This window comes from Pinus tabuliformis, chromosome X (genome assembly GCF_031772625.1).
Source record: "Pinus tabuliformis cultivar Carrire ecotype Pingquan chromosome X, CPIR1, whole genome shotgun sequence".
Classification (NCBI taxonomy): Eukaryota; Viridiplantae; Streptophyta; class Pinopsida; order Pinales; family Pinaceae; genus Pinus; species Pinus tabuliformis.
In genome coordinates, this window is record NC_142308.1 from 1,610,549,745 (window position 1) to 1,610,574,948 (window position 25,204).

At 39.1% G+C, this 25,204-nt stretch overlaps 1 protein-coding gene across 3 annotated transcripts in view; it reads left to right on the forward strand.

Annotated features, from left to right (window-relative positions):
- The window catches only part of LOC149146200 (uncharacterized), an 88,777-nt gene that overhangs the window by 44,311 nt on the left and 19,262 nt on the right, over positions 1-25,204 (forward strand). For 2 of the 3 annotated variants that reach the window (XM_089453078.1, XM_089453080.1), the window contains 2 exons: positions 14,313-14,538; positions 14,674-15,690. In XM_089453078.1, the coding sequence (XP_089309204.1) occupies positions 14,313-14,538; positions 14,674-15,644 (1,197 nt within the window). In that variant the 3' untranslated portion in view covers positions 15,645-15,690. The remainder of the gene's footprint in view (positions 1-14,312; positions 14,539-14,673; positions 15,691-25,204) is intronic. The other variant, XM_089453079.1, reaches the window with a different exon arrangement.

Genomic DNA, 25,204 nt, shown 5'->3' on the forward strand with positions numbered 1-25,204 from the left:
GCCAGTATGATTACTCATGTAGCAATTCCCAAATCAAATGTGGACATAGTGACACGGAGGATGAAGCGGGTGGGAGGCGGGAAAACATGATCTCCATTCAAGGTAAAGGGAAGTCCTAGGGGACAAAAATTAAGTCAATCTAGAAGTCCTGGGCTTTCCTTCTAAGTACACAATGGTGGAATGAATGATCACTCTCAAGAACTCCTTATCACAATCATTGTTTATAATATTATGCTTTGTAGATGCCACAAGGTTGTGATGAGAGGGGAATGAAGGGTGAGGGAAAGGAGTGCAACAAATAGGTTGCTCAAGGTGATGGTCACATTGGAGAGGGGAGGTCATGGAGTGATCAAAACCCTGAGGGTGTGTCCAAGGAGGTAAAGTATAATCAATGAGGGGCTCTTCCTTGATACTATACTCAGAATGGGGAATGGGTTCACAGTCACTTGAGATCATATGACAAGGGGTGAGAGAATCACTTGATGAAGGGCAAAGGGGAGGGTGTAGTCTCAACAGGATCCTTTTCCTGAAAATGCAATTCTAGAGGCTCAAGTGATTTGAATATACTCCCAACATCATAAAGAAGGTAGGGCAACGGCCTTATCAATCCTATCATTGTTGGTATCAAAGAGAGGATCTTCCCAAAAAGGAGAATCAATCATCTCCAATTGCTCCCTTTCATGCAAGGGAAAATGATAATTCTCCTTCCCAAGGGTATCGATGGATATGTCATCATAAACAATGCCCGAGAGAAGGGGAGGACCACTCTCAACCTCATCCTCCTTGTCGGTGTCATAAATGGGAGCACAGTCAAATTGAGGACCAACAATTTCCCATTTTCTCTTTTCAATATGGAAATAATGTCCAATGTCATTTTCCAAGGGGCTAATGGGATCACCTTCCTCAAGGTTCTCAAAAGAAGAGTCGTCGGGAGTAATATCCTTGAGAAAGGCAAGGTTAGTTTCAACTTCATTTTTCATATACTCATCCTTACTAACACATGTGTTTTCAAAGTCATCTTGTTCATCGTGTTGATCCAATGAAGGCTCATCTTCCTGCTCACCACTAAGATCCTCAAGGTTATCTCCAAATCCTTCATCTTGACTAATGAGACCTTCCCTTCGAAGTGCTTCCTCTAGTCTATCACAAACAACTCGATAAAAGATGAAATTTGGGTCGCTTATACTTTATGAATTTGTTGAGCAATACAATAAAGATGAAATACTTTCAGGCTCGCATGAGTTAAGCCAACCTCGGTGCTTGTATTCAATAGAAGTAATAAATAACTCCATGAGGCTGTCTAGATTAAACACATTAACTTCGGAAGCATGCTTAATAAGTTTTTCTATGTGGTCCATTAATTATGGATGGATCACCTCACCCTCGAATTGTGGCATATTTTGCATAAACTTCTGATCCAGGCCATTTGGGTATCCTGGAACCCATGTGATATCCAAAGCAGGAAACCACTCATGAAGCTTTTTAGAAGCCATTGATTTTTATATATTAATATCATGGGAGTCGCCAGGGTGAACAAAAATTGCCTTAACAAATGCTCGCTTCACCCTACAAGCATTTGACCTTAAGGTTCAATGAAGAACTAGGGCTTCGTTCTTCCAATGATATGTCAATAATGTCGTATGTGGAGCAAGACACACGTGTCGTGTCTTCGACAATGACACCAAAATGTTACCGCTCAAACTAGCAGGGGTCCTAAAAGGGGATCCTAGAGGGGCAACTGCTAGGTCAAGGGCAACAATGGAGCAATAGCCCACTGTCACCTCAGCTAAAGCTCCCTACTCTTTACGGACTTTCACCGATGGGAGGAGACTCGGTATGAAGGGAATCACCTAGATGAATTGGTCAATAAAGGGAAAAGAGTGATTCCTAAAGAGGCCAATTCAAAAGAGAGGCTCAGTATATGGCTTGCTTGCCCAAGAGGCAAGATGAAAGGCTCTCTAAGAAGGGCCAAGAGGGTATTAGGGGCTAGGTTTAAGGAATGAGACTTCTTGAGGAGGGACCTAGTCCTAGAAACCCTTATGAAGACTTGGTTTCTAAATGGTCTTTGAAGAATTACCTTCCAAACGTTATGGGACCACACGAGACTAAGTGGACCCCAGGTTAGGTCAAGGGGATAACATTGAGCAACCAATGATGTGCTTGAATTAATTAGTGAGGAGAAGGGGATCAAAGAAAGAATTTTCAATGAAAGGTAATGCAATGATCCCAATGAGGTCACTAACCAAGGGAAACCTAGGGCAGGAAATGGTCTTTGAGCTAGGGCTCGCAATATCTCAAGATCCCACTGTCTTATTTGCTTCAAACTCGGAGTGCCTCTAGAGCAAACTCTAGCGCAGTTAAATCGAAGTATTTGGATCGCTGGATTGTGAGATAAGTGTTGCCCAATGCAACCTATGTAGGCCAGGCCTAGAAAGAAAGGGAGAAGGTGAGAAAAATATGCTTTAAGGCGATCACCTATGGAAGACTAGTGCCTTTTCCTTTGGGAGAAATGGAGTCAAGAAGATTTCAATCAATCAAGGAGGCCTCTAGAACAATTTCGCATGACAATTAGGGCATGATGAAAATTGCTTCAAGGCCTATATACTTCAATGTGCAATATGTGAATGACTTATCGAGATAAATTTCAATGAAATATCTTTAGGAACATTCACTTATTCAAACATGGCCCACAACATGATGCAATGCTAATAAAATACAAATTTATACCCTTTCACCAAAGAAAAGCAACCAAATTTCGGCCTAGTATAGCGAAAATCCTAGCATCATTTATGTGAATAGAAAAAAATGACAAAATGGCGTTAAAAGAGCACTTACATGTGATAACAAGTATATCCAATCATCAACATATGCCAATATAGAAGCTCCAAGACTAAAATGAAGATATCCAAATATCAAATTTCATCCATCCATCCAATTTCCTCCTCCAAAAAGAATAATGAAAATCTCTTAAGAGAGAATGATTAATCCAAGTGATGATGAGAGAATGAATCAAGTGATCATCTATTTGTACAATGTGTAATGAATCTGATTTAGCTTATTTTGGCCTAATTTAGCCCTTAGAATAAAATAATGTGCAAAATAACAAGTACTTTTGGTGACAAGCCCACCAAATAGCTCAATATTACATGAATAAGCCTCTCAAGAGGGTTGAATGATGAACTAAGTGAGTCGTTGGACCTTTGAGGAGGCCTAATGAAGTCCAAAGGGTGCCATGATGTAGAAATGGACTCCCAACATAGTGGACAAGGGGTTGGCCCTTTGTTTTCCAAGCAAAACCTTGTGGTGCTCCCAAGTGGATGTTGGGGGCACGAGGTTATCCTCATGGGTATCCAAATGGATCGGAAATGCTTGTAAACCATTTGTAAGGGCTAGAATGATGACATAAGCCTTGCCTCTGTAGCGGGGAACAATCCTTTGGGCCCTAGAACATTTGCCAAGTGTATGGTGCATTTGTGGAACCCACTGGGCATGGTGATCTAGGTTTATCAACCTCGTCCAAAAGGTGGAATAAGAGTAATCATCAAACACTGCTGGGGATCCAAGAAGTAATCTCGGCTATGGTGGAGGCGCATAACTCTCAACACCCACCCTACAAGTGCCGAAGTGGCCCTTCGGAGGACTAGGACTTCGTATAAGGAGACCAAGCCCCAAATGGCAATCCACCTGCAATCCTACATAAGATCAAATGCATCTCCTTGCCCTCCAATATAACAAATCATTAGAATAATCAAATAAAAGATTTTACAACTCATGGAACCAGTGGGGCAGTTCATGGTGGCATGCCCTTCCATAGTGGTCTTTTGCATGTATAAGTGTCTCCAAGCTCAATAGGGGGTTAGCTAAGGACCCTATTAGATGGTTTCAACCTCTAAAGGGGATGACATGTCCATAGTGCATCCTTCAAGTGGAAGGTGGCAAATGATATAATAATGGAATAGAGTGGGGATCAGGGGAAACATCCGGGTCACATGTTAAGGTGCTAGGGTAGCTATAATAGGGGAAGCCCATACTTGGGTATATAATTGCAAGAGGGAGCAAATCGTGGTACATTAGTTACCTCGACCTTTGTTTTTCCACCCTTCATCATATGCCTTTTGCCTTTTATTGATTTTTCTTCATAACTTCTCGGGGCTCAAGGGAATGAGAGCATGATGTGTAAAGTATAGCAGTGGACACCCCTTTTAAGGTGGGGCAGTTCATCGCCCACTAGGGGTTGGGATAATCATGGGTTTATGAATGATAGAGGAAGCTCATCTAGGGCCTATAGGAACCAGGGTGATGGGCATGGAAGGGGGTATAGCTCATGTATTGGCTTTTGCCTACATGCTAAATATGTTTGTCCCGACCATTTTTTGCATTTTGTGGTACAATTTCTTGTCGAATGTGGCCAATTATGCTTTGTCTTTTCTTTTTAGTTGCATCAACCTTCGGGGCATCGTTCCAAGCTCGACCTAAGGTGTGGACAAGGGGAGACGAAGGCTAACTCCATGTGGACCAAGTGGACACATGTGGACCCAAATGGGAAAATGGATGAATGGGGGTAAAATGAGTGGAAGGGGAGTGATGTATGTGGTATTGGGAAGCGGGACCACGCAACCAAAATCGAGATTTCTTGTGAAGTGCCAATCCAAAAGCCAAATGGTCAGTAAAGGAAATCCCACGGGACTAGAATACAAGGGTAATCATGAAATCAAGCAATGGAGACAAGAATATAAGCTTAACCCACTCTTTCTGCCGAATCCCCCCACCAATCTATGTCCAAAAGTGCCATGACAAGTAAGGAAAATTACTCAACTATACTAATGAAAAGCCATACCTTTGTAAAGCCCACCTTCAAACATACATTCATGACAAGTGGTTGAGGGACCACATAACCGGCTCAGGTGGCGGAGAAAATGGCACATCGATCTATCTGGTGTCTGCAAGGGGTTGTTTGTTGTCGATTGAGGACCATCTAGGAGATTTTTTTTCTCCCATACACACTACCCACAGGTGGTGGGTAACAACCCTTACTTGTAACTTGCATCCTCATGAGTTCTTCCTCGATCAATTGTCTTACTAACAATCTCATGTTTTGCCTAACTAACCTTTTTGCTAATTCATAGGCAACAAGTGAGACAATTTGTTCCTTCCTTTAAATGGGCAACAACTTGGACTGTAGCAGCTTACGAAAGGCATCATGGATACCCATAACTTTGGCCATGATTTCTAAAATCTTGAGCCTCTTTCCCCAGGTAGGACCCATGGTGTTATGCAACCCTTGCAAGATTTCTAATATCATCTGGAAAACATCCCTGATAATGACATCATTGTAAGAAGGTATAGATGAAGTTATCCATATGATCTCACGAAGACATGAGGCAACCATAAGTATTATCACTTCACAAAGGTGTTCTAAGAACTTTTTATGTATCAAGGTAAACATTGATGGTTTTAGGGCCCAATTTAAATTCCTCCAGTTTTATTGTTTTACCTCAGAAAGAAGTGAGTCTAACTTCTCCAATTAAAGAAGGGATTTCACGATCACCTTCATGATCTTCAAATCTGACCCTTGTGCAAAGAACAAATTTCCCACATCCCTTTCTTTCTGCAGATCCCTTCGCTGCTCTAATTGTCGAATAACATGGACTCTTCTTGAGAAGGGTTTGTTGTTTTGCCTTTTTCTCTGATTATAGCAATCCAAAGAACCAACAGATGTGCTGTTGTGTTGTTGCCTTCTCTCTAATTTTTTTCATGGCATTTGAAGCATAAAAACTGATAGCTTGTAGACTTGAATGTAAAAATACACAAGAGGTATTTGTAATAATAATTTATTATATATATATAAATGTGTAAGTGATGATTGTTACAATGAGGACCCTCATATATATATCCAAGCAGGTGTCCTTTCGTGACAGGGCATGCATTTTAGACATGCCTTTTCACTTAACTTAATGACTATTTAACCTAATCAATATTTGATTATTCACTATTTACATTTATTTTACTTGTTATGAATTATATTCATAACATAGCCCCTTCCTTTGGGAGCTTTGTCCTCAAAGCTTTAATGCTGTGGATTTTCTTCACTTAGTGTCTGTCGTCTTGATGTCTATAATCTGGCCAACCTCTCGCCATGTAGCTCATCAGTAATATTCCCTTGGATTTTTTTTTAATAGCTATCATAAAGCTAGGGTTTCTCTATCTCCACTTTGTTTTTATTTTTATTTTTTAATACTGAACTCTTTTCTTTTTTTACTGTTTTTTTTACACTTGTTTTAACTGTTTGTTTGTTTGTTTTTGTAAATGTTACTACACAATAAGAAATATATATGTTATGGGTTGATAATCATAATTATAACATTTGAGAGTTCATTTATGAGTTATCGAAAGCCCAAGGTACTTCACGCGTGATATCCTCCAGCTCTGGTGGAGTAAGATCATTTTTAATGTTGAAAACTCTTCCGCAGACCATGTCGAAAAGACTCCTGATATGCAAATATTGGGTAGCGAGTGCAAGTTGAAACAGAGTCGAACAATCCACTTTGACAAGGTCCACATCCCACAGGTCAACATCCTTTGGGGTCTCCATGGGACACGGGGGATGATCGACATGATGTGTCCAATATTTGATAATATTTTCTAAAATCTCGTTGGACATAGACAACAGAGGAATGGGATTTTCAGAGCCGAAGTCCTCCACCATCTTCTTTATTATCACCGACTACAACGCCACTGCTTCTTGCACATTGAATACTTTTCTATTGGAGGTCTTCAGTTTCACAATCTGACCATTGCGTATATCCCCCCAACACAATTTACTCTGTATGCACAAGTCAAAGGTGTGTCGGGTGTGGGGTTTCTCTGCAACATGGTTGACGTTGACGAGCTCGATAGACCACGCAGCAGAGACAACAAGTACCCACCGAACATATATATACATAGAGCTCAATGAACCTACGAAGACATGTTGTTTGACCTTTGATAGAAGACACACCCCTCGTCACACCTGCCGACAGAGAATTTACAACAGAAGAATGTGAAACAGAACAATGTGCTAGTGTAGATGCAGACATACTCAGGTCCAGTCATTTCCGTCCACTCTATTTGTTGTACCTCCGGCCCATTTGTTGCGATGTTTTCGTCTCTTGTTGTGGAAAGACTGGAAAGACTCGCTCGTGGACATTTGGCGGGCAGCGGTTTGGAAAGTTGCAGTGGAGTGGAGACTGTCGGAATGTTGGGCGGATTGAAGATGGGACTGAGAGCAGCGCGGAGTGGGAGTGGCAGAGTTTCGTGGGCAAGGGTTGAACATCGGATAGGGTAGCGGATGGGGACACGAGCGATGGTGTGATTGGAATGATGATAGCCGACTGAAATACGCAACAGATTGAAATGTCAGCGGGTAACCCACATGGATGGTTGACTAGCTTGTTATTTAAATTTGCTGTAAAACTTGCTTGGATTTCCTTTGAAGGAGCGAAACCATTTAGCATGCCCTGCATCTTTAATGTCAATTTATTACCACACTGCTTCTTCAACTCGAACAATATGTTTTGTTTACCTCTCCCATTTTCGCTTGTAGGACGAGCAAGGATTGATTGCAGTTGATTTGAATTCAAAACATTCTCGGAGAGAAAAGTTGCACAGTGAGGCATGAAAAATAGCGTTGGTCTATCCACTGCCCATCTGCAATTTTCGTTGACAGAGAGACAAGTACAGTCGAGGGCATTTATGGCAATTTCGTCGAATGAAGACACAAGCGGATCATACACAACGATATCATTAATCCATTCAAATTTCTCCCTCATTAAAATGGCAAAAGCCAACTGCATGCAACTACACTGTACCTCATACTCTCTCACGTAATATTCTTCGATAGGCTCGAGCCCTCCAAGGCCATAGAGAACTAGTTGTAACTATAATATTCTTCGACAAGCTCCAGCCCTCCATGTATGCACGTTATTTTTTAACCCAAAGTCAATGCCAAACACTTTAAGGTTCTTGGCACCCATTTTGTCTGCAAAATTGTGTATTTTTGGTAACTTCTCTTTGTGAATTTGATCTCCATGGCTGTTGTTAGTGAAGGTGATCTGATCTTCTTTCCTTTTCTCCAATTTTTTCCCACTGCTCTTAATTTTTTGTGTGATCCAAGATATTGCTTCTTTCAGCTCGAGGAGTTCTGGTTGCTTATCAAGTTTAGCTTTTTTCCTTGCTGTCTTCTTTTCATAAAGCAAGACCTCCTTGAGATATGCAACTTGCTCTTTTTTATCCTTGATTTGAAGTTCAAGGTTCTTTAGTGATTTTGACACATTGTCAAGGTTTTCTTTCTCCACTTCAAGCGCTCTTTCATCTGCCAACTTTGGATCAAAATCTTCTTGTTGTCCCAAATCTTTCTTTTCTTTCTAAGTCGCCTTCTCTTTCTCCTCGTCTAGAATATCCATTGGTTCTAGCTGACTTGGAGGTGGGCGTAATGGAAACTCCAGCTCTAAGGGAGGGACTACTGGTTTCTCCTTTTTCCTTTGCTCATATTGTTGTTCTTCTTCTGATTCATATTGATCCACTTCATCATGTATTATATCATCCTGATGTAATCCCCTTTGTTCACTTCTTCCCTCCTCTGAAGTAACCCTACCAACACTTTGCTCTAGACTATGTTGAGAAGCATATTTAGATTGTTCTTCCTTGCTAGAATAACCAAAAACATCATGCATATGTACTGTTGAACGAGTTACATGGTGATCATCACCTTGATCACTTAGTTCTATAACTAGCTTGGTATCTGCTCCTTCTCCTTTACTTTCAACATCAACTTCATCTGAATCATCATCTTGATCTTTTTTAATTTCTTCATTATTATTATCATCTTCCTTATTATTGATTTCCTTTCGACATTCTTTATCTTCTGCATATGGTTTTTCTAAACGCTAAAATGCTTCTTGAATTTTACTAAACTGCTCAACGCATTCAGGACATGAACGTAATGGCACATTGTGCGGCGAACAATGTTCAAAGATCCGCATGATTATATTGTGTGCCATGGTTCTGATACCACTGAAGCATAAAAACTGATAGCTTGTAGACTTGAATGTAAAAATACACAAGAGGTATTTGTAATATATATATATATATATATATATATATATATATATAGGTGATGATTGTTACAATGAGGACCCTCATATATATATCCAAGCAGGTGTCCTTTCGTGACAGGGCATGTCTTTTAGACATGCCTTTTCACTTAACTTAATGACTATTTAACCTAATCAATATTTGATTATTTACTATTTACATTTATTTTACTTGTTATGAATTATATTCGTAACAACATTTGTGGGGCCTTCTAAGGCCTATTTCCATCTCTCTGACTCAACAAATCTCAGACAAACAATAAAAAAGATGTATGCATTGTACTACACTTTCAACAACATATACCATGACATCAAGACACAACTATACAGAGCCTTTGATAATAACCATGACTAACATATACAGTGACAACAAGCAAGACTCTGCTACAAGCGTCTGTAGAGGTAAACATATATGTATATGCTTGGTCACCAATCTATGGTCAATCCAAGGGTAAATTACACAACAAAACATAATGCACCATATTCTGGCTCCAATAGTTATACACACTGTCACTTAACCCTGGTCGAACCAATAGTTGCACGCACTTGGTTTCTCTCTCTGCTACAACAACACTATACCATTTTCTATGTCTGCTACAACAACACTATTTCTTCTCTGGTCGATCCAATGCTTAAATAAAGATCAACGCCCAAACGATCTGTTGCAGGTATACACGATTGCTGCCATTGGTCATAATGCTATGCCTTTGGGTTTTAAACCTCAACTTGTAATAATAAACACTCAGTTGCCACATAGAGGGGATAATAAGATATTAGTTTTGCTGTTGCCGAAAGTGACCACCTTGACCTTCAGTAGGAATGAATCAGCGTTCTTAAAAGGAAACCAATGTTTCTTAGGTAAGAATAATTATGTTGCTCTTTGAATGATGACTGGCACAAGGGATGTGATTTCAGATATGTGACCTTTTGGACAATATCGCACTAGATGACATTACACCGCTCCCAGCATTATTTCCTAGAGATAATTGTGCAATCAAATCTGAGCTACCATACTGTTGCAAGGAGGTTTGATAGGCAAGAACTATAACATTATGCCCAACAATCAATCAAAACCCCATACATCGACATAGGTATAGAAACACAACAATGTGTTAGAAAATCAGAAAAGCAGAAAGATAGTGCAACAACAATCAATCGAAACCCCATACGCTTGCATAGGTATAGAAACACAACAATGTGTTAGAAAATCAGAAAAGCAGAAAGATAGCGCAGATTCTTGTCCAAGCGGATTTGAAATACCCTAAGGGATTTCGTAGGGTGTCCTAGCTAGGCCGTCTATGATAGGAGGCCGAAAATTTTGGAGGAGAAAAAGAGAAGTAAAAGAGGGGTGATCACTATTAGAAAATTAGAAAGGCAGAAATATTTTCTTGATATATATAATTACTTGTGACTTTCATATCTTTATGTTCTTCTTTTATCTTTTAGTTCATCAAGCAATTACCAAAACAATAGCACAAAGCTCACAGACACCAGATATAGGCAGACAACCATGGAAAAACCCCTTTCTAGGGGAAAGCCCAGTCAACAACTCTTCCTTAATAACTTCTTGAGATAATCCAAGACTTTTGACCTAGACACATACTTCCTCCACACCAAGTCAGCCCTTTCTTCCTTCTTGCAGATGATATTTCTTTAACAACAACTTGCACTAGTAAATTTCGACCCAGCATCTGGCAGCAACAACAACAACAACTTCGATTTGACAAGAGAGACTTCGATCTCCTAGAGGAATCCACACGAGAGAGAGAAATAGATAGCCAAAAATTTCGATCTTGACCTTTTCTTCTTTCTTTTCCAACTTCAGACTCCTTTTAGCCTCCTTTTCAACTTCGCACTTTTCTAGCGCTTCTTCTTGGATATCGAACTTGAGTGAGAGAGTGTGCTCCAAATGAATTCGGATCGCTTCTATTTATAGGCTTCTGGTGAGGTCGAATTACCCAGATTGAGGCCGACTTGGTGTGGAGGTGACAAATAGCTTATTTGACTCAATAATAAACATTTTTACATGATTCAAAGGCCCAAGTAGGGTCTCTTTTAATGGACAATGACTCTAATGACTCAAAATAAATCCTAAAAGTCCTCAATGGGGATTTTGACCTAAAACATGATGACCCAAACATGGAACTCATGCTTTAATAAGTCATATTAATAATAATAAAAATTTCTTTTTCTTTCTTTTGATAAATACAATTCATTATGACTCAAATACAATTCATGAAGACTGAACTTGGTTACTTTTTTCAACACAATGCACAACTAAATCACATTAGCTTTCCATCGACCAATTACACATGAATTACCTGATCAATCCCACGCACTGGATGCAATCCTTAGCCCGATGCACAACATACGCTACAAGCATATTTTCTTTTGCACTTTCGATCCCTTGTTCCATACACAGGCAAAAAACAATGCGTACTTTGTCCATCAACAGACATTATTCAGACGCATCAATACAAATCTTAGAGCATCTTAAACCTTCCTTGCTCCCATGCGTTCCTCGATGGCACGTAACCACACGATTACAATCCATGCACGTCTCTTAACATTGTAACAATACACAATCTGAACCACAATCATTGCGAAGGGGCAATTGATTTCCCTTGATATGCCCTAATCCCTCATGACACTATTTTGGCTGGGATTGAGTCGCTGAGAATGGATATCCGCATGTGCTCTGATCCACTCGTTTAATTGCTAATATTGCTCGTCTCGGTAGGTGCTACTATGACATGAATATCTAGTGTGAAAACATTTCCCAAACACTATCCAATCTTAAACTCCTCTCGCAACTAGAGCGCAACTTTGCTCTATGGGTTACTTAACCCTTCAACTATCAACTCGATCCTGCTAAAAATGGAATGAAACCCTTCATTCCTCAGTCTAAATGTGTTTCGATCTACGAATAGACCCTCATGCATCTTGAACTCGACATTAGTTTCCTTCAAATCCACAATTGGCAAAGATCATGCTTTGATACCACTGTAATATTCCTTTCGGAATTTTGCTTAAAATTTTTGCTCTGATTCCATTGTAATATCCCGAATAATAATTTGACAAAATTTTCTAGAAATTTTCTTCAAAAAAACACACCATAAAATTTTATTTAAAGCACAATGAATTAATGGTACAAGTGGTAAATTTGGCCATCTTAAATATGACAACTCAAAATAATCAAAGACACATGCAACAAATTTCAACCTTATTATATATTAATATGGAATCTGATATTACCTGCCAATATAAAATAGCTAGAAAATGGCTGTGATGGCCTCCAAAATTACTCGGGCAATATAGCTCACGGCCTCCCAAAATTGAAACTGGAAAGGGAGTCCAAATTGTAGATCTGGGTGATCCCCACTTCCAACCCACAAATCTACTCTAGATTGAGTCATCAACTGATGCCGATGAAGCTTAATGAGATTTCTGAATGAAACCTCCACAGTAGTGAGTCGGGGTTTCGTCCAACACACCAAGAAACCCAAGGGTTTTCGTTCTAGGGCTCTCTGAACCTGAAAACCAAGTTCTCAAAAGAACTCTCCAATAGAAAATATCCAAATCCAAGATGACCCCAAATGACTTGCTTCCTCCCTTTTTAAAAATCTGATGGATCTCTCCAATCTTCTAGATGCACCTTTATTTTATTATTTCATTTCCATTCTAGAGGCTTCTCCCTTTTATTTTATTTAAGTGACTCTTTTAATTTTATTTTATTTAAGTCACTTTTAATAGTGGAAAATGGTTAATCTGCCTCCACGATTTTTTTGGCCACTGAAAGTCATTTTTACCATCTGATCCTATAGATCTCTTCATCCTGGTTCCAATGAGCGACTACACTAAGGTGTTTCTCCAAATATTCTGTTCCAAATAACGCTTTTAGAGAATTTAATTAAAATAGGTTGATAATAAACCAGTTTTACTGGAATTGTCGGAATGCGACAAAACCGGGAACGAACTGTGCAGAATTGACCTTGATGATGAAATATAAGCAAGTGAACCCCGTTGGGCCCCATAAAACTCCTCCAAAACCCTCTGGGCCCACTTATGACGTAATCTCGCTCCTGTGACCTGGCTGTTCATAAATGGGGATATTACACAATTCCAGACAGATAAGTGTTCATAAATGTATCTAGGAAATGTGTTGAACTAGTACTGAATTGTTAATGTTTCTGCAATGGTTGAAGTAGTTACCAGTTTGTTCTTCTAACTGCCTGTTTTTCCCTGCATTTATGATTTATGGTTTCGTGAATAATTGAATGGTTACATCTATGATGCATAAATCTGTTCTGTCATGCTTGCTTATGGTAAATAGTTAATAACAAAACAATGAATTCGGTTTCTTAGTATATTGGTGGGAACTTGGGTGGTTAAAAGCAGTGTGGAAAAAGTCGCGATTAAATCGGCAAAGTCCATTTTTTTGGACTAGCCGATTTAATTGGCCGACTTTTTGGCAATTTTTTCCCAGTTGAAAAAGTCGGGATTAAATCGGGACTTTTTCCAAACAATCGTGAGCGAGGTAGTTTCTTTAACGACTTTTTTTTTGTTGTTGAAAAAATGGGGATTTTATTGAAAAAGTCTAGATAAAATCGGGAGTTTTTCCAAAAAATCGTGAGCAAGGTAGTTTTTTTAACAATTTTTTTAATATATATTTTTAAAATGAATATTTTTGTACTTTTTTTTTTTTAAATTTTGCCGACTTTTTCAAAAACCTCCTGACTTTAACGACTTTTTCAATTTCTGGACCCTTGCTGATTTAATCCCGACTTTGAGTTTTTCCACATTGGTTAAAAGTACCCAATATCCTCACAGTGCACATTGGGTATTGGGTACATCACACAGCACATATACCTATCTGAGGGATCCGAGAATCTGTTTCTAACAATGTAATTTCGCCAACATGACACAAGAATACAAGAGCCAAGCATCACCTATATGATGCGAACAGTACCACGCCAGTGGCATCCCCAGTGTCATGTTTACAAGGATATCTACTGTTTTCCCAAAAGAATATCTTCTGCTGAAATGTTGATGTTATTAGTTGGAATTTATATGTACATTTTGATCTTTCCTCTATTTTTTTTAAAGAAGTGTAGGTGACTGTTATGAAGTTTTCTAAAAAGCAGCAAAGCTCCCGCCTTACGCATTATGTTGTCATCCCAGTTTGAGTCAGGACTTTGTAAAAACCTACTTCAGGAGTACGCACAGAAACTGAACTTGCCAGTTCCTTCTTACTGCTGTGAAAAGTCAGGGGAGGGACATACAGGCATCTTTATTTCTACTGTCGAGATTGCAGGGATTTCCTATGTAGGAGGTCCTGCAAAAAACAAGAAGACAGCAGAAATTAAGGCTGCCCGAACAGCACTGTCAGCAATCCAAACACAATACTGTAAGTTTCTCTCTATTGCTGATTATTTTTCATTCTCTTGAAACTTCTGATAATGCTCTGTTTTACTTCTTTACCAACTGTTGTAAATATGGAGCAGAGTACTGATGATCTGCCGTGGTGCTTCATCTGGTTTAGGTTCCCAAGGTACCTTTACAAACCCTACAAGCAGCCACCATGGAGCTGGCACAAATAGTACACATCTTGATGTTCATTCTGGCATAAAGAGGGAAAGAGCATCTGACCAACCCTCTGGAGAGCGAACAGCTGTGAAAGCTAAAAAGCGGAAGCAATCAAAAAAGAGGACGGGCAAAAGACGGGAAAAAACGGCTGTGAATGGGCAACAGACAACATCTGCCGATAATACATCGGCAATAGCTATACAAGGTGAACAGAGTCATCCACAACAGATGTCCATAGATGATGGACAGCAATTAAAACAAGTAACATCCACAGAGAATACGTCAGCAAAAGATATAAAAACCGAACAGAGTCATCCGCAACAGATGTCCATAGATGATGGACATCAAATAAAACAAGTAACGTCTGCAGAGAATACATTGGCAATAGATATGAAAGACCAACAGAGTCATCCACAACAGATGTCGGTAGATGATGGACAGCAAATAAAACAAGTAACATCTGCAGAGAATACATTCACAATAGATATAAAAGACCAACAGAGTCATCTGCAACAAGTGACCATAGATGATGGGCAGCAAATAAAACAAGCAGAGGGGCTTGATTCTCAAGGGACTGGACAGAAGAGTGAGGATCAAGAGATGGTGGTGAGTGCCGGGGAAGAAGTGAAGCAATTAGGGGTTGTGATGGTTGATGCTCTGGGGGAGTCTGAACAACGTAATCAAGGAGACATCATAACAAATGGCCTGGGAAAAAATGAACAAGATAAGCAGGAGGTAGACCATGAAATTTATAAATTGCCATCAAATAAAGAAGAAAAGAAGAATGGAACCCCAGATTTTCCAGGGAGTGATGAACAAAATAAGCAGCTGTCAAACCAAGGGACTGAGAAACTTCCAGTGGAGAAAGAAGTGCAGAAACTGAAAGAAGAGCATGGGACTCAAGAGGAGATCTCTCCTCTTGAATAGAATGGTCATTCTCATTAGCCAGGCTTGGTCGTCTTGGTATGTTCAGGTATATTGCCTTTTGATATTCATAATTTCAGACATATGCCAGTAGTTATCTTTTATTTCCATGCTAATCTCTAGCACAGAATGGACATTCTGATTTTCCAGGTTTGGTCATCTTGGTATATTCAGCTAGGTTGCCTTTTGGTATTAATAAGTTCATATTTATGTCAGTAGTTATTTTTTGTTTCCAAGCTATCTGAGGAGTTTAAACTGGTAGTCCATAAATGTAATTTGTGGCTTAGGGAAAACAAATATATGCACAGATATTCAATACTCCTTAAACAATGGTTCAATTGCAAGAATCATGGAAAAAAGGTATTTTAAAAGAGATTGTTCTTGTGGGAGTAACGAGGTAATTTGGCATGAATCTCCAAGAAGATTATTGAATCATAGTGGTCCATGTCTAAGATAGGTGGAAATTTATCTTGAATCTCTGCATGTTTGGCGATTGGTGGTTCCCAAACTTGATCTGTTGTTCCACATGTTTTTGTATGAATTAGCCACATCGGAACCTTAAGCATACGTTCATGATAACTCTCTTCAGGATTTTATGGAGAACAAAAGGTACAATGTGTCAAAGCAGATTACTTGTAATGAAGATTTGCTGACTGCTGTAGCTTTCCTTTTCTTTTTACCTCCAGTTTGTTTCTTATGGAAAATTCTTGGTAAACTCTCGAAGATGAGACACCTGATGATGTCTTACAGAATCACCACTGTTGGGGTGAACCCCAAATCAGTACTACTGGTTTGTAAGTCTAATTGGATTTCATTAATGATTCAAAGACAAGTGTGCATAGACAGCAAAGCTGCCTTATTTCCATCTGGCAATCTTCGTTTCTGATTATTGTTGGTAAGGTGTCTTAAACTTGGGTATCTTTGGTTCATTTACTTTTTATCTTAGAAGCTGTCAACCTGTGGGTGAAGTAGTTGGCCATTGTGCTTTTCAATTCCAAAGGTGATTCATGATTATTCAGCCCTCTTGTATTTGGTCATTGTGTGTACTGTTATTTCTTCTAGCTTTATGAGTCTTATAGGAACAAGGATACAAGAAGTGCATATTTTCTGAACTTTAGAAAAAGTTCTGAAAGCTTATTTTAATCTGATTTAAGGTTTTATCCAACTATTGTGTGTTAACTCGAGTGCTTTTCTGGATGGGTATATTATTTTGTTCCATCGAGCTAAAATGTTGTTTGAAGCTTTATGAGAAGCTAAGGAAAATATCGCCATTTTTTGAGAAACCAAGTGCTAGATAGTTTAATGCTTGATTCTTCTTTCTTGATAATTACTTGTGAATTTTAGATATCTTATTATTTTAATGTTCTCTTCATCAAGCAATTATACAAATGTTCAAAGTATAAAGATCACAAAGAGACAAAGAGTACCTGTTACTCCCTTAAAGGTTGAAACCACCTAATAGGGTCCTTGGTTAACCTTCTTCTTGAACATGGAGACACTTGTACAATCTAAAGCCCATTATGGAAGGGTATACCACTATGAAGTGTGTTGATTTGGGGTAGCATTGCATGTGCTCTAGGCCTCAAATTTTGTAAGGAGGCTTGGGCACATGTATTCCAAAGAACCCAGAAAGCGTTTTGGGAAATTCCACTCAGAAATGATTTTATTAAAATAATTAATATTTTTAATGGAGTTTCTAAGTCTAAACTTAGGAAAATTAAAATATTAATGGTTATTAGTCTAATTGTGTGTGTAACTTCTAGAAGAAGACAGAGATCAAGCCAAAACGATTTGAGCCTTTGATTAGGAGTTAATCTAGGTCGTTGGTTGTCCAACAGAAAGATATAAGAAGGGGCTTGAGGGTCATTTGGAAAACACACTGAGAGATCAAGAGATCGAATTTCTGAAGTGAGAAGTTCTCAGGAGGAAATTCGATTGAGGAGATTTCTTGCAGTTGAGGGGCAGGGATAACATCCAGAGAGAGTGATTTTCTCAGCCGGAGAATCATCAACAGAGAGAGGCAGAGAGTAATCTAGCAGTGGTAGCACTGAGCCAGAGGGGTTGACGCAGAGCCACGCAGAGGCAGTGCAGAAGCCAAGAGGGAGTTCGAAATTTGCAGAGGGAATTTGAGTTTCAGAAGCCGGGAGCCGGGGTGTGAGACTGGGAGGCAGAAATCGAATCTCATGGGCAGCAAATCGACCAACGAGAGGATTGACGCTGTCCCCAGAGAGCTTGACGCAAAGGTAGCGAGAAAGCGGGTAATCATTCTGGGGCTGGATCAGCCAAGATTTCCAGTGATAGTGCGAGGTAATCTCACAAATCTTTCTACCAATATTTCTCTCTCTGTAATTGAATAACCTGAGAGGTATTTAGAGATGCATTTAGAATTTGCTACTGCTTAATAATAATAAACCCTCAGAACTGCTGCTCCGGTTTTCGTGCATCGGGTTTTTCCAGAGACATTTGTCCAAAAATAACGATGTTTATTGTGTTGTATTTTCTTTCTTGTTCAATATCTTGTTTCCACTTCTAATTTAATTAAGTGAAGGTTGTTGTGTATGTATTACGATATTTGCCGTAGCAAACTGGAAGTAATTTGTTTAAAGGAATTTAACAAATAGGAGTAATATTATCAGTTGCTGCAGTAGGAGTTCTGTTGAAGAATTTTCATAAAGTGTCCACTTGGTTCCATGATTTTTAAACTCATTTACTCAATTACACTGATGATTGGTTGCACTGGAAGGTAAGGAGATGCACTGGATCTTATACAGGATCACAGGTGGGTCTTCATCTGGGGTTTGGTCTCCCGATATGGGGTCTAAGCCCTCTAGAGAGTCATATTGGCATTTGTAGGGCAAGCGTTGAGAGCCATGGGTCTCCACTATAGTAGAGAGCAAATTGTCACACCATGGGATCCATTACTACCGTCCATTGCTTGCTCGTGTTCCACTTATTTGATGATGATGATGCACCCATCCATAAATTCTCCTTGCATGGCTTGCATATAACAACTTAGCAATCATTGATATTTTCCACCAAGAAAAACATTTGCAATCTTAACTGTCACTATTATTTGGTTGAGTCACATGTCATCATCAACACAAACTCATAGACATATAGATATCCTTGAAACTGGCCAATCAAATTATAGCAGTACAAAGTATTTCTAATAACGACGACAAAATGAGCCTTGTCTGCAATGTAACTCAACATACTTCAGTGAGGCGATTAGTTTACACAGGCCGTGATCTCATATTGACTACTATAGCAACCAAACCTACTTACATTAACCACTGTTAATTTTAGTTAACAATGGTATGTTCTATGCTTAAGAACAATTTACTTCAATTTTTCTTATTAGCCCAATATCAATTTCAAGATTAGCAATCGCATTAACATTGATAGTAAATGTAGATAGAACATAAATAATAAGAAGAAGACAAGCCAAGACAAGAGGACACAATATTTGGCGGATGCCCGGGAAAAACCCCAATGTGGGGAAAACCCTCTGATCAAATCTTCTTATTATTCTTCAAAAGTTCAACAGAGAGAGAAGTTCAATATACAATATTTACTTGCCCAAACACTGTTAGAACTGTCCAGTCAAATTGCAGTCAACAAGATGCCTTAACCAAAATGTTAACATTGGTCAAACCAACAGAAAAACCCAATCAACTCGACCTCCAAAGATGGTCCAAATCAGCCCAAAACAGTCCCGAAATTCTTGGTTAAACCTGATCAACACACAATCAACTCTGCGGTCAACAACTCTGCAATCAACGCTGGTCAAACAACTGCAAACACCTTGATTTTGAATTCCAACACTAAATATATTTTATACTTGAAGTATACACATTGTCTTGATGACATTTTGGACATTTGTTGATATTATACAGTGTTTGGACATGGATTTATTTGATATCAATGAAAAATGTTTTCTTTTAATTCAATATACATGTATATCTTTATTTATTGCATTCACCGATTGTTTCCCTTTTTTTCCCGATCCCATTTAAACCCTTTGCTCTTTTGCGTTGCCGATTTATTGTCGATTCCGAGTCTGGTAACATTGCTCAGAACATACTAAAGACCTAATCTTTGGTCTTTGTAAGATAAATTTAGGTTTATATAGAAGACTTACTAGTGAAAGAAACATATAGATCTTACTTGTCAATGAAGATGATGACGTGAGTCCCCATACATCCAAATGTAGCAGATCCAAATCCCCTCTAAATCTATATGCACATTGCTTGAAAAAGTAGTCTTGGCATTATTTTAGAGTGCACATCTCTTGCAGGCTCTTGTCCTCAATTTGAAAATCCTTGCATGGTCTGTAAGCTATTGCGAATATTCCACTGAAAAGTTTGTGACAACATATCTAATAAAAATAAATCGAAACATGAAATTCATACTATGAGGGTTAACTTTTCCTTGGATTTCTAGATTTATGAATTAATATTTTTTGCTTATGCATGCAATAGATAAATTGCGGAAAATAGAGGACAATGAAATACAAACACACACCAAACACCATGAACACCATGATATGATCTGGGAAACCCTTTTAGGAGAAAACACAACTAGAAGGTGATGTCGCTCTGCTTTCTTTTTTCTGTAGTAGAAATGAGGCAAATGAAAAGGAGTAGATACTCTCTATGGAGTTCCTTGAGACTTGTGGGCTGTTAGATAACACAAACTCCTTTGTTTTAATTCTCTCTATCCACTGCCAACTACTTTGCTTTATTATGGAACAAAATGCACTTGAATAGAATCGAACCACTTTCCCTCTTAGTGGCCCAATTATAATACAACTTTAGCCAACTAGGGGTTAAATTTCATCCATTCAAACCTCAACATGAGTTACAACTCGACCCTTCTAGAGTCTTCTTCATAGTCACTATGTGGCTAGCTCCTTTTCCATGAGTAATGGGGGTTGACGTGGCATCCTCTCGAATTATGGCACTTAATCATGATAGGTCAACTTTGGGGGGCATAGCTTTTGAATTCAATTTTCGATTGATGTTTTTCATGGACCATTAGAAAGGTCTTTGTGTGTATAATAGCATTTGGGGCGCAACATTTACTGACAAAGTTTGAGCACCAAAAAACATCATTTAAGGCATCAAACTGGCCATGGAAGGGTTTTGACCCTAATTCTCCAAACTGTTTCCTGCAACTAAACTACTACTGTAAGCCATTTTCTCTAATTTTTCCACCCTAGAAACATCTAGATGGATGAAAAACAATATAATAATCCAATACAGTTTATTGTAGCATGTTTTTCAAGAGAGTCAACTACATAATGTAAGTGACCTAATTTTTTATGCCAAAGCTTTGAGAAATTGTTATTGCTATGTGCCAAAGCTTCATGCCTAATAGTATTTGCTAGCAATTTGTAAAGGCCATCCTCATGGGCTCCTCTAGCCAAAACGCGACTAGGATTAGGGTTGTTCTTTTTGATGATCACTCGTTGATCATCAAACTCAACGATACACATTAGATATGTTAGACAAGAAACCAAATGATTCTTGGTTAAACCTGCAACATACAATATCTCATGTGAATCAAGAGCCTTCCATTTTGGCATGTAGAATGAGATAAAACCTATCCCAATCATCGAGCTCCACTGGTTTGATAAAATCTTGTTCTTCTAATTTGATAGACACTGATTTGTTGATTGTAATGTGTCTAGATGCTCCACTCTCCACATATCATTTGACTCTAGAAATAGTGTTAATTGAATGGCATGACACTATGGAGGTGGTTATTTCCATTCTAAATGCAAGTTCATCTACTCTCAAGGAAGCTTCTACACTTTTACAATTTCTTTCTGCTACTATTGCTTGCTGTTCCTTTTCTTCTTCTCAGGACATTAAGTGTTGATTTGGGGTAGCATCGAATGTGCTCTAGCCATGAAACTTGGTGGAGAGGCTAAAGCACATGAGATCTCCAAGACCTAGAAATCGTTTTGGAAAATTCCATCTGGATGAAGAGTTATTAAAATAATTAATATTTTTAATGAGTTCCTAAGTCTAAACTTAGGAAAAATAAAAATATTAATGGGTATTAATAAAGATAAGGATGAGAAGCTTCTAAGAGATGAAGATCAAGTCTATTCTAATATTAGCCGTTGGTTAGGGACTTAATCTTGGCCATTGATTCATCAACAGGAAAAGTATAAGAGAAGGCTTGAGGGTCAGTTGGAGACATACTGAGGGAGACCAGTCAGTTCGATTTCTGGAGCGGGGCTTGCTGAGAAATTCGAATTAGAGGTCTGGATTGCAGCAAGAGGTAGCGAGTACATAACAGAGAGGCAGGAACAATGTCGGAGGACCAACGCAGAGTTCAGAGAGGCAGACATAGAGCTACTTAGGAAGACGCAGAGGCAACTGGACTGCGCAGTCACTGGAGGGCTTGTGTGGGTGACGTAGAGAGCCCAAGTGTTGACACAGTGAGGTAGATGCCAACACAGAGGGTCTAGGAGGTGCATAGAGGCTAGATCGACATATGTTGAGCCTAGGGGAGGCGCTGGAGGATTTGTCTCTGTTGGGTGATCCAATCTGGCACCCTAGTTGTACTCGAGAAAATCTTAATAATAAAATCCTCTTCTGTCACACCGGTTTTCCCGCATTTGGTTTTTCTAGGGACAATTGTCCAAAAATATTTGTGCTGATGTGTTTGATTCTTGTGCATGTATTTGTTTCTATATTATGGTGCGATATCTGCAGTTGAATTTATTTTAATATTTACTAAAGGGTTTTCATAAATAACTTATTGGAAAATAAGTAGGTAAAATAAATCAGTTGTTGTAGTACTAGAATCTTCACATGGTATCAGAGCAAGTAATCAGAGATAGGAAGGGAAAATCAATTATGGGTCGAGATCATGATGTAGAGGCATCCACGTTAGAAGACTTGTGCAAATTTTTAGAAAATTGCACAAGAGACAGTAATTTCGATTTCTCTATGCTAGCTTTTAGATTAGAAGAAGAAGTTGCTTGTGTGACAAGCTTTGCAATCAGAGGTATGGTATATAGACAGTGGAGCCTCTTGGCATATGACAAGAATTCGGGAATGTTTTTCAGATTATCAGGAGGAAAGGATGAATTTTCAGATTACCATGGGGAATAAGGCAAAGTGTACTCCAGTAGGGAAGGGTATGATAGTTTTTCAAACAGAAACAGGAGAACGATTTTGTGCTACCAATGTGCTGCCGTGGATGAACTTACTTTCCATATCGCAACTTCAAGGCAAGGGCTATGACGTTTTCTTCATTAAGGAGAAAGTATACGTCAAACACCCGAGCTGGAAAAAGAAAGTACAAATCGGAATCAGAAGTAACAGGTTGTACAGGTTACAACTAGAATCACCAATGGCACTGATAGGCAGTAATGGAGACAAGGATTTGAATGAACTATGGCACAGAAGAATGGGACATTTGCACCATGGGGCTTTGAGAATTCTCAGGAAAACTATAATAGGAGTTCCAGATCTTAGTACAGAACGAGATGATGTATGCAGAGGATGTGCTCTGGGCAAGTATGCCAAAGCAACATTTCCTAGAAGTAAAAATAGGGCCAAGAGTGTATTAGGATTGATACACTTAGATATTTGCGGACCTATGTCCACTAAAGCTCTTAGTGGTGCCAAATACTTTGTCACCTTCATTGATGACTACTCAAGGAAAACTTGGATTTATTTTCTGAAAACCAAGGATGAAGTTTTCTGTCGATTCAAAGAGTTTAAGGCTCTATTGGAGAACATGACAGGGAAGAAAATAAAAGTTTTGCGATTAGATAGTAGTGGAGAATATGTCGATAAGGACTTCACTGATTTTTGCACTAAGGAGGGCATTAGAAGAGAGTGGACAACTCCTTACAATCTGGAGCAGAATGGAGTAGTAGAAAGGAAGAACAGGACTATCGTGGAAGAAACTAGGGCCATGATGTATGTTCAGGATATGCCAAAATTCTGGTGGGCAGAAGCATGTAGCACGACAACCTATGTCCAGAATAGAACTCCTCATAGGGCATTGGGCAAGATTATTCTAGAGAATGTCTTCACCGGAAAGACACTTGAAGTCGGGCATTTCAGGATATTTGGGAGTTTAGCATATTGCCGTATACCCGAGGAGAAAAAGAAGAAGTTAGATCAAACTGCAGAGAAAGGATATCTAGTGGGATATAGCGAGAACGTTAAGGCATATATAATCTATCTTCCAGGGAACAAGAAGTTGGTAGTTCGACGAGATGTGAAGTTCATGGAAGATAGGGCCTTCAAAAAAACTCGAGAAATGCCTTCTGAGGAGTAGTAAAAAGATGAGCTGTTGGTCAAACCACTCCAACTAGCAGAAGCCAAGAATTCTTCCTCAGAACTGGAAGAATCACAGGAAGAGGAGGAGCTAACAGAAGCACCTGCTACCAGAGGAAAAACTAGCAGGGAACTTTGATAGATTCTGTGGGATGCAGAAGATTTCATCGGTGCACCAAGAAACAATAAAAGGGAGTGAAAACAACCAGATAGATATCAGGGATTAGTAGCTTAGGATGGGAAGCCTTCCAGTTTTCAGGGCGCGGCTCAACATCAAGTTTGGTTGGATTGGATGGTAGAGGAATACAACTCTATAATGGTGAATGATGTTTGGGAAGTAGTGCCTAGGCCTCAAGACAGATCAATGGTAGGTTCGAGATGGATCTACAAGATTAAATACGCTGCAGACGACAATGTGGAAAAATACAAAGCCAGGTTTATGGGTAAGGGGTATATTCAGAAGGAAGGAATTGATTACGAAGAGACCTTCGCCCCATTAGCCAGGTATACATCTATTAGAACCGTGATATCTCTTGCAGCTCAGATAGGGTGGGAAATTCATTAGATGGATGTCAAGACGACATTCTTGAAAGGAGTAATAGAAGAGGAAGTATACATTGAACAACCAAAAGGGTTTGAGACACATGAGAAGAATTCTCATGTATGCAGATTGACGAAAGCCTTTTATGGGCTCAAATAGGCACCTAGAGCATGGTATGGTTGAATTGATGGCTACTTGCAGAAAATGGGGTTCGTCAAGAGTGATGCTGATCCCAATCTCTACTATTTGGTTGTAGAAGGTGAGCCTCTAATACTAGTATTATATGTGGATGATCTGTTTCTGACAGGTTCATCTAGGATAATCGAGGACTACAAGAAGAATCTAGCCACAGAATTTGACATGAAGGATTTGGGACAGATGCATTATTTCCTAGGGTTGGAAATTTGGCAGCAGAAGGATAAAATCTTCCTTGGACAAGGGAGATATGCTATAGAGATCTTGAAGAGATTCAGGATGTAGGACTGTAGGCCGATGGCTACTCCAATGATCACCAACTAGAAGAAAATTGATGCATCAGAAGACAAAGATGTTGATCCCACCTTATACAGGCAGCTCATAGGGTCCCTGATGTATTTGGTTAATACCAGGCCAGACATTTGTTACGCTGTCAACACCCTCAGTTAGTTCATGGTGGAACCAAAGAGGGCTCATTGGGCAACAGCCAAACATGTTCTCAGATATTTACAGGGAAC